Here is a 10,246-nt window from a genome sequence, read left to right on the forward strand (position 1 = left end):
GAACCCTTTGGAACTTGCATTTGTGTGGATGTTACTTAGTCATGTACCACCCACCTAGACATGACCAGGCGCCCCCACCCCCATGGCAATGACACTCCTTGATGGCAGCATGGATGCAGCCTGACACACACACTCTCAAATAAAGTTTAGGAAGGAACTACAAAAAAAAAACATCAAAAGCAGCACAAGGTGTTGACCTTACCTCTAAATCCACTAGATCCTAGACTGATCAAGTATCTGTGGGATAAACCACAAAGACCCCGCACTAACAACATCCTGTTTCCAGACCCATGTCCATTTTCTAATGAATCACAACTGAGGCAGAAGGGAGACCTACACAATATTAGGCAGGAGGTGGTCATAATATTATGGCTGTCAAATAGTACACCTCTGTAATAAGACAAAACACAAGCAAAAGTTACACACCCTTTATTAAGAATAAATATACATGTATCATGTAAAATGTGACCAGATATGCTGACAACAAAAACTGAGATTTGTACAGCAGTGCTCAAGCTGTGGTACGAGTACAAAGAAAACAGAGGAACACGTCCGTCTGATCACCCGGTCTGTTACTTAGTACCGGTGACAGAATGTTACAAACCCCAACCGGAGGCAGAAGACAAAGCTCTCCTCGTCACGTTGGCGTCCCTTACTTTTTGAATCACCTGCGGATTTGGTTCTTTTGAAACGACTTGGGGTACGTTTTCTGGGCGCGGGAGCAGGAGGCACAGCACACGCTCCGGTAGTATGTGTAAATGCAAAGTCTGGCTTGAACCACCACATTACAGTTATGGTACTGATCGCTGCAGGACGGATCTGTGGAGTAAAGCAAGGAAGAGAAATTTAACAAAAAAAAAAAAAAAGAAAAGCAAATGTATGTTTTCATCCATTGTTATTTATTTTATACTTCTGACTGAAGCTAATATTAGCCAGGTGATGGTTTTACGCCTTGGTAGAAGTGTTCCTACAAATACAAGCCCAAATTAAGAAGAAGTTTCAGTTTCAGATCCAGTTCCTCTGTGCAAGTCCATATCTGACGCATGAGCGGTTACAGTGAGTGTATGAAGGCATGACTCTACCAAAATGAACTGAGAATAACATACTATACTACATACTATAACATACTGACTATATATGACTCACTTATTTCAGCCAGACACGGCTGCTTGTTGCATTCTTCTTGACTCTCCGGCGTCAAACCGGAGTCGCAGCGGTCGCTCGGGGCGACGTTGTCAGCGAGGCAGCGCACCTCTCGCACGCGGTAGCCGCCGTTGCAGGAGCGCGAACACTGCGGTTAAAGAAAGGGAGACCAGAGGGACGGATGACGGACGAGAAACTAATTTGGGCACGGAAAGTAAAAAATGCGGAGGCGCCTTGTCGTAACTCGTGATGAGAAATTACACATGATCAGGTGTAACTTTATGACCACCTTCCTAATTTTGTGGCTCCAGAACAGTTTTGACTCATCAGAGAATTGACATGGCCCTAGGGTTAGGGTTAGGGTTAATGTGGCTGATCAGCGTGCATACAGTACATTAAAGCGGGAATAGGTTTGCACAAGTTATCCCACAAACTACCAACACCAACCCTAACCCTATCTACATGGCTCCATCTCAGTAAAAGTAGGAAAAACATATTCCTAAGATTTGTATGACGAGACCCAGACTCTGCAGCACTTACCGCACTCCACTCTGTGACGTACCACTGGACGCCACATGGCTTCAGTCTGCACGGCTGAGCTGTGATTGGCTGAGAGAGTCTGGAACATTTCGCCTGCTCCACCACTTCCATCTGGCCGTTGCTGTTGAAAATGCAAGCCACGCTCCGGCTCTGCGTGCCGTTCCCGCACTCTGCAGAACACTTAAATTACCACGCACGCGTTAAAGTGAGACTTCAACTGGGCGTCGCTCTAAAAGCATGTGCAACGACTACACTGCGTGCTCGTCCATTTACCTGACCCCAAGGTCCTGTGTACCACTCCAACTGATTTTGACAGGGGCCCGAGTCGCACGACGTCACTTCCGGCGGGCGTTCCCCCTCGCAGCTGTCCAGTGGGAGATTGGTCACGTGGTCCATCAGGCACACCACCGACCTGGTTCGATTGCCTTTCCCGCACTCTGCAGAACACTGAGGAACATCATATACACGCAGTCAATTGGTGCCACCTCAAGGTTTCGAAGCCTTAAATCCACGGAAATCTGTGGGGCCTAGCAAAAAGAGACCCGCAACTCTCTTTAAAACTAAATAACAGTTCCCGTGTTACCTGCTGGCTCCAGAGTGAGGTGAACCAGCTGCGTGCACAGACTCCCATGTCGCAGTTTTGCAGAGTGTCTGGCTTCAGGTTCATGTTGCACTCCTGATCGTCATCCACGTCACCCACGTTGCTCACGCACACCACCTCCCTGCTGCGCTGGCCCACTCCGCATGGCACTGAGCACTGGACGAGAACCAGGGAGTCAGAGAAAGAGATGTGCGGCGGGGAAAGAGATAAGAGAAACTTAGTGGTGTTCGTTTTATAAAAATGCTTCTGATTTTGCTTTGGCAGCGTTGCAGCCATTTTTTTTTCCCCCCTCCAGGAGCTAAATCGTTTGTTTCTGTGTGTTGACGACAGTAGTATGTGTGTACATTTTTATACTGTTATTTTATTCAATTTGTATTTTACACAATAGCAGCCGTCACTTTATGGAAGCAACTGCAGCAAAACAGTTTCCTTGACAGCTCAATACGAGCGTGCTGCTTTTGGATGTTTCTGGCAACAACAAACACAAGCTTCATTTCACTAAATACTTTCAGATTCTGGCTGCACATGTTGCATATGTTAAAATTCACCATGCTGTAAACAAAAAAAGAGAAAAAACAGCCGCAGCACTGAACATCTTAGATTTTCAACTTGCTGTGTGCGTAGAAAGTCTAAAAATGTCTAAGGAAGAGTGGGCAAGGAGGACCGTGACGTCCTCCGCAACTGAAAACAGTTAAAGGGGATGATGGAGGAGCTTTGCTATGGGTAGTAATGAAGTTTTTTTTTTCTCACGGGGCTCCACTCGGACCGTATCTCCCACTGACTGCAAATCTTCAGCTGGCACGTCGACTTGGTCACCGGCCTGTCAGACGGCCCGCACAGCTCCGGAGCCACGGTGACCGAAGTCTCCGACCCGTTGACGTGCACGTGGGTGACCTGGCGGCAGAGGACCTGGCGATGTTGAGTCCCGGGCCCGCACATCCTGCTGCACTCGGACCACTCCCCCACGTCCCAGCTGTCAGCCAATCACAGGGAACACAGAGGGAAAACTGTTTGCAGTTCATCGCGGAGACGTGGTTCCATGATGATTCATGAGTTTTAGCAGGGAACCTCGAAATAGAGTGTGTTCTAGCTCTCCGTCTTTTGTTTTGACCACAGCTATTGTGCGCGGTCAGTTCGCCCCGGTCTGGAGGGGAATCATTAAGTTTCTCAAGACGGAGATCAGAGAAAACGCAAGCAGAACAGACCAATTTGTTCCGTACACGTTCGTCCTACTTGTTGCTTGTTATTACCACTGACGCTCCGGCCCTGCGAACCTCCGCTGCTGCAATCCCTGCAGACACATATATTTCACACTGACGGTTATCATGCACCGCTGACACTGCGGGCGAAATATCTGACAGATGCACAACCAAACTAGCAGTGGGGGTGCACCGACACCCCGTGGCTTCTTGGCGGGGGCGATATCTAGTGGTATTTACCACGAGACATGAACAACAAAGCCGCAGCAAAGTGAGTCAGCGCGACTGAGTGTGACTGCTGACTGACTTATGGCCGGAATGTGTGTGAGCGATTGGGCTTCTCCCTGGGAGCCCCAGCGCCATGTGGAACTAATACAGTGTGCATAAGATGTGTTGCGTGTCTCGCTCTTGTGTCACAGCAAATAGCGTGGAACGTCAGGTGTTTGTGTTGCTCACTACGCGGGACAGTCCCGGGTGCTGCAGTCCTCTTCCCGGCTCGTCGGCTCAGCGGCGGGGTCGCAGAGATCGTCGCGGACGGCCGTCTGAGAAACCTTCTCGACGCACTCCCAGAGCACCCGACGCTTTCCTGGTGTGGACACATGATTCAGAGGGAGGAGTTGAATGTGTAGCTCTACACGCATATTATACATATTCTGAAAGAGAGAGTAGCTTTGGTCCATAGTAATGATCTAGGGGTATATTTTGCCACCAATCCTGGTTGTGTGAATACTGTTAATAGTTTCTTCCTATGGTGTTGGTGTGCACCATAGGTCCCCAGGTCTACATGCTGGCGCAACGTTTCTTTCTTTAAATCATACGTCGTTCCTCACCGGTGCCGCAGGTCGTGCTGCACTCTGTGTGTCCGCGCTTTGTCCAGGCGTACGTAGGCCGAGGCTGAGGGTTCAAGCTGGTTTCAGGGGAAAGCTGGTTGGGATGGGTTGTCACCGTGATGATGTCATTGTTATTGATGCCACCTTTGTTTAGCCTCTCATCTGTGGGGGGTGGACCAAATGTCGCTGGTAAAAAAAAAATGAGGAGAGACAAACGGGTTGGTTTAAGATCTTAAATTTTACCTACAGCAGCTGTTGAAGGCTACACGTGCATGAGGCTAGCACACAGGTGATTTCACTCAATGTCAGTTTTTAAGTGTTTTCACTCCGTGCAAAGTCCATTTAGAGCACACAGGAGGGAGTCCGCACAGGTACTGCAGGGGGGGTCGCAAAATCTTTGGTTGATTGGACATTTTTTATACCTATTTTTTAATTTTCCCCCACAAACTCCACACCATATTTTAGTAAAGGGATGAATTGAGGCAGAAGACGATATCTATCCCTCTGTCTGTTATCAGTCAGCACTTCACTCATTTACCAATACAGGAGCCGTCTCAACAGAGCTCTGTTGCACACAGAGCGCCACACTAGCTGAGACCTGTCAATCAAAGCCACCTGACACACCCAGTCTGACACATCCAATTTGAATAGCTTACTACTGAATGCAAAATGATAATATTAATGTATATTTATAAATAGCACTAGGATGATTTAATATAGAATGCATATAATAGGTAGAGGGTCTCTACTTAATCTCTCCATCAGGTTGGGGGTCCTTGGCCTGAAAAACGTCGAGGAGCCCTTATAAAGTGTGAGCTTTGCTCCCACCATGTGAAGGGAAATTCAAAAGCTGTTTACAGCTGAAAACAAAAGCAAGAAACTGGTTTTGGGTTTTGGTGAAACAGCTCAAATTACACCAAAAAAGAAAAAAAAATAAACTAACTAAAACAGTAGTTAAACATGTCTTTAGTCAGGTCATTTGAGTGGCTTTGAAATGTTGCAGTTTGATGACAGCAAAGGATTTTCTCATTTCTTGTTTACATCAAAGGAAAGTAGTTACTGTCACGACAATTAACAGAATACGCCCTTTTGAGACGTCATTTAAAACTCAACAATCAGTGGACACATCAAGCTATTTCTTAAATGGTTGAAGGTTAAATATTAGGTAATGGAATAAAAATCTGACCCAGGTGAACTATTACTGTCCAAGTGTGAGATATAAAATGCTCTTTGCCTGAATGAAGTTTGGCTGCCGGGCCAAACTATAAGATGTTTAATCAGATTTTTGAAAAGGACAGGGTTGCAGAGAATGATATATTTTGGCATTACAATGACCCTGCAGTACAATCCGAACCGAACATACACTAATGGGCTCTGGTCTCAGACACAAACAGGAGCATCTGTTATGTGTTACGCTCCCCGAAAACAGAAAACGCAGCATGAGACAATGACATTGCAGCCATTTAAAAAATCATTCCTATTCAGTGTGTCTGTGTGTTGTGTTAGTGAGCTGGAAGGTGTACCTGGCTCTGGAGTCGGGGTGCTGTTTAAAGGTATGCTGTACTCATAGTATATGCTCGGGCCAGGCTGCTGGTAGATCAACTGTGGACAAAAAGAAGACAAGAGAAAGGGCGGTATTTTGTTTGTTTATGTGTATTCGGATAAGAGGTACGGTGATGGTGATAGTGCAAAAGTGTGCGTCACGTCACGTCTCACATAGACATGCAGATCCTCGCTCAGCGGCCCCGCTGCGGTGATGGACTCTCCATTGCGAGAGCGGATCTCATTGGGCCGTCTGTACGTCAGCTGTGTTCCCAGGGCGGTGTAGATGCCAGGCCTGTCGATCACCCAGTTTCCACTGATGATGGAGACGCCACTTTGCGACTGCAGAGCTGGAAAATCCCCCCCAACCCAAACCCCATATAGTTCATCTATCACTCCAGTGTTTGTCATTCTGGAAACATTTGTGTCATCGCTGCATATACGGTTGCTTCCTTGCGTGTCTGCGTGTACCTAGGTAGTTTCGACTCTTCACCGTCTCCTGGATGCTGATGTTGCGCGCTCCTGCAGGAATCTCTGCGATCTTATGGTAGCCAACGCGAAGGAAAGTGCGAGAGAAATTCCCCCTCACCACCTCGAACCCCTGCCAACACACACACACACACACACACGTTCGCAGACTTTTCAAGGCGCGCAGCTACCAACGCAGCGTGCACATAAAGACAACCCTCTGCTTACGCTCTCTGCCATGTTTCCGGCATCACGGTCGTGTGTTTCAACAGTATAATCATAGATTCCGCTGGTTTTTCACTGCTGCTCTTTTTCTCCCCCCCGTTCTCACTCATCAATCCTGCTCTCCAACTCCCTCTCCCTCCCTCTCGCTGGAAATCCCATAGCTCACTCAGTCCAGCGTTTAATTTGAGTCGGGGAACCTTTATATTCGCTATTTCTCCTCTGAACAAATCTCCATTTTGCAAACAAGTTCACCTCCTCTGCTTTCGTTCGAACGGGCCCCTCTCCTCTCCTGATGCTTGGTCTTGATCTGACACAGCTCGATCTGTTGGTGATTAGTTATCCTGATAGATATAGTCAGAGATAACCTAGAACAAAATGCCTGTCTGCCATGCAGCAGCAGCAGCAGCAGCAATCCCACCACCGCCTCCCCCTCTCCCCCTTTCTCAGTTTTGAAAAGAATTTTGTGCACGACAACTCCAGCGCTCCAAATACCAAAAAAGGTACTACTCGGCCAAAGATGCCTTTTGCACAGAGCTAGACATGGGTTACATTTACACTTCATATGAACGCGACTCATCGCAAGTGCCTTACCTGCGAGCTGTGTTCGGTATCCCAGGGAAGAGCACCTGAGGCCGGGAGGAGAAGCCAGATAAAGTGGAGCACCACCGGAGCCCGACCCTGCCACAGGGAGCAGAGCTGCTGCCACAATCCAGCCATGGAGAGACTGAGGGAGGAGGACAATCGCACACACACATGCATGCACACACATACACGCACAAACGCACATGTTTAACGGGGGAGTGTGCGTCTGTCTGTGAGGTGGGGTTGGCTTGAGGGGTGGGAGAGAAAAAAAACAAAGCTTGGGAGGGATGTAAGGAGAAATGTCTGGGAGAAAGTAATTCTTTGAAAGTTGCTTTGAGTCACAACCTTTTCACACCACTGCGCGAATGATGTGTGTGTGTCTGTGGCGCAGTGTCAACATCCTAAACCTTATCCAAAACTAATATCTCTTCCTGTGAGTGGTCATGCAGGATGATGAGAATTATATAAAAAAAAAGAAAACAAAAAAAAAGAAATGAGCATGCCAAGACTGTGGGCTGCATTGAGGATAATAGAAAAAACATGTCGAATCTATTCTCAGCTTATCAATTTCTCTGTCTGTGTGTAAGAGGGAGCCGAGCCACTGTTGTTACACGGTGATTCAGATTCTCCTCATCGCTTATTCACTGTGAAACGATGACCGTTTGATATCGTGACTCAGTTCCCCTCCATACCATGTCGGGAACAATCGGATTAGTTAAGACATTACTGTAAAGCCGCTGGCCGGGAATCAAAACCCCGCCGTGACACACTCACAAAGTCTTCATTTAGAGAGTTGAGGGAAATATTTTGTGCGGACATAAATGAGTTAGATGAGTTTTGGTCCTGGAAAAAAGGGGGCTGTTTTGATCCTGCAAACACGCAGCGTGGCTCTTTAACTTTCCACTGCCGAATGCCGCGCGTAGTGAGAGTTGAGTCGCAATTATCAGAAACTGAATGTGGCTGGATTTAGTGGAACGGAGCAGAGATAGTGTGATGTGTGATTTTCCTACCTGCTCTGTGTCTGTGTGTGTGTGTGTGTAGTAGTAGCAGCAGTGGAAACCCCAACGTTTCAAGATGTAAAAGTATTACTCCCTCGGACTGCCAGCTGATCGACGCCGCAGCTGTTCTTAACATGGGTGTGAAATCGCCAGGACTGAGAATACTGAGGGCTACTGTCCTCTTTTTGAGTGTGTGTGCGCATGTGCACATGTTTACGTACGGACTTCTCAAAGATATATTAGTCGCATGTGCGTGGATAAAGGGCTTCGATTCAATATCCATAATACATGGTTAATCAATCACCAGGAAAAGAGAAAAACAAGCTGAATGTGACCCTGCAAATTCAGTCAAGCCTCATAATTGCATCGTTTCCTCCGTCTTAACATCTCTCAGATTGAGAGTCTGACGCCTTTTGACCCTCGGGAAACCCGGCGGCCTACGACGCAGTAATTTAGCATGACCCTGCGCGCACATGCTGCGCATCTAAACATGCTAAACATGCATGCTTCTCATTTTCTTTCATTCTCCCCCGTCTGGCGCACGGCCAGATCCGAGACGCCAGTCCCCCGCAGTGAATACCCAGTAGCCACAGAGTTATGACACAGACATTCTGGGAGCCTCCAAAAGTCTGTCAGGGAATACTGGGAAATCTGCTCCAAGACAGGCGCTGTTAGTGCTGCAGAGTTTCTTTTCCACTGTGATGGATTTTAAGGTCTGGTTACACACTGACGATCCCTCGAACTGGAAGTGGCAATGACACACACACACACACACACACACATAGCGTAAAGCCTCCGGGTTTTGACTACACTGCTATGATTCAGTCCTGGAGCTTGTGTCGTGTATGTAAAGCTTAATTGGCACGCCCTCACGCAAAGGCAGACTGACCGTGGCAGTGGAAGCCCTGGCCCGCCTGCTAAACAGATTTACTGTAACATAATTATGCTCTGAAAAGCATTATAACCATTTAGATTTTTTATTCCTAACAGAAAAAAATAAATATAAAATAAAAATAAAAACGATTCTCTTGAGCTGCATCTTGTAAAAGGACCCAGAGGGGGGAACACCCCTTAAAGTGTGTTACAGTACATGAAGAACATGTTTTAAAGTGCAGTAAAACTGTGAGCTCATCTAGATTTGGGAACGAAGGAGCCCTTAGCAACAGGTTTGTAAAAAGTTAGCCCCGAGAATCAACCATGTGCAACTACAGTCCATTAGTTACTCCTTTAGAGAAAGTGGACACTACAGTCAACAGATGGATTGTTCAACTCTGAAATTAAAGATTTCTTCCCCGTTGCTAACCTTCATTTTTTTCCCTCCCCCTCTTTTCTATTTATTCTCCTCTCTCCCCGCTCCTGGTTTCCCCCATCTTTTCTTCCAGCTGTGGGTCGTTTGATGTCCCTCTGTCCCGTCCTGGCCAGCTGCCTCACAATCCAAATGAGAGGTTCTGTCATCCTGCTGACACCTGGACGTCCCCTAACCACGGGTTCCTTCCCTAACGACCGGCTCCTTCCCTAACAACCATGAGAAACACGGGCCGATCAATCACCGAAATTCCTTTGCAGCTGTCGGCCCATGTTGGCTTAGTGTCAGGATGTTGTATTTTCACCCGGCAAATGAGTCTTACTTAAATTCTTACAGGGCGTATACACGACCCTGAAATACTTTGTCCCTGACTGATGAGGACAGGTGCAGAGGTTGCAGTTTAATTAATTAAGGAAAATAGTTACTGTACATTTTTTAGTGCGAGAAATCTACGACAGTGAGAGTGGTTGGATTTCAGGCGGCGGACCGGGGTCTGTTTAAAGGTCTCCGCTGGTCTCTGACCTCACCTTTCACCTTTTCCTAATTACAGGCTAGCGCAGCTGAAGACACACACACCTTCTGCCGCCATAAATACACCTCATGGTCAGTCGCTGCAACCACATACCTATGGGGTCAAGCGGTTAACACACTGCGACGTGAAGGATGCTTTCCACCCCACATGTCGTGTTTACCTGCCCGTGAATGCACATGAAAGTAGCCCCACAGTTAAATCGTTCAGCTAATAGCTACCTTTCAGGGAGGTGTCACTATCCATCTTTAGTTGTCAGTCCCTTGGTAGACCAGCGACCTGA

General features: G+C 47.3%; 1 protein-coding gene across 1 annotated transcript; it reads right to left on the bottom strand.

The window, feature by feature from the left end:
• Window positions 1-413: 413 nt before the first annotated feature.
• Window positions 414-7,326, bottom strand: adamtsl7 (ADAMTS-like 7). The gene is made up of 12 exons (XM_047578767.1): window positions 7,140-7,326; window positions 6,327-6,456; window positions 6,030-6,205; window positions 5,837-5,915; window positions 4,314-4,499; window positions 3,940-4,069; window positions 3,035-3,257; window positions 2,267-2,440; window positions 1,957-2,130; window positions 1,684-1,863; window positions 1,147-1,291; window positions 414-819 (listed from the first exon to the last, which is right to left on the bottom strand). Exons 1-12 carry the CDS (start codon window positions 7,305-7,307, stop codon window positions 665-667), a joined length of 1,920 nt encoding a protein of 639 aa, XP_047434723.1. The 5' UTR covers window positions 7,308-7,326; the 3' UTR covers window positions 414-664.
• Between the last annotated feature and the right edge of the window lie 2,920 nt (window positions 7,327-10,246).

Source organism: Mugil cephalus, chromosome 2, assembly GCF_022458985.1.
Source record: "Mugil cephalus isolate CIBA_MC_2020 chromosome 2, CIBA_Mcephalus_1.1, whole genome shotgun sequence".
In the NCBI taxonomy this organism is placed as follows: domain Eukaryota; kingdom Metazoa; phylum Chordata; class Actinopteri; order Mugiliformes; family Mugilidae; genus Mugil; species Mugil cephalus.

Bases quoted from the DNA above. Each gene is read 5' to 3' on its own strand.
- adamtsl7 (XM_047578767.1), bottom strand. From the start codon at position 7,307: ATGCATGTGTGTGTGCGATTGTCCTCCTCCCTCAGTCTCTCCATGGCT. The intron at 5,916-6,029 runs GTGAGACGTGAC...TTTTGTCCACAG, and splicing joins GCGAGGATCTGCATGTCTAT to TTGATCTACCAGCAGCCTGG. The intron at 4,070-4,313 runs GTGAGGAACGAC...TGTCCACACCAG, and splicing joins CAGCACGACCTGCGGCACCG to GAAAGCGTCGGGTGCTCTGG.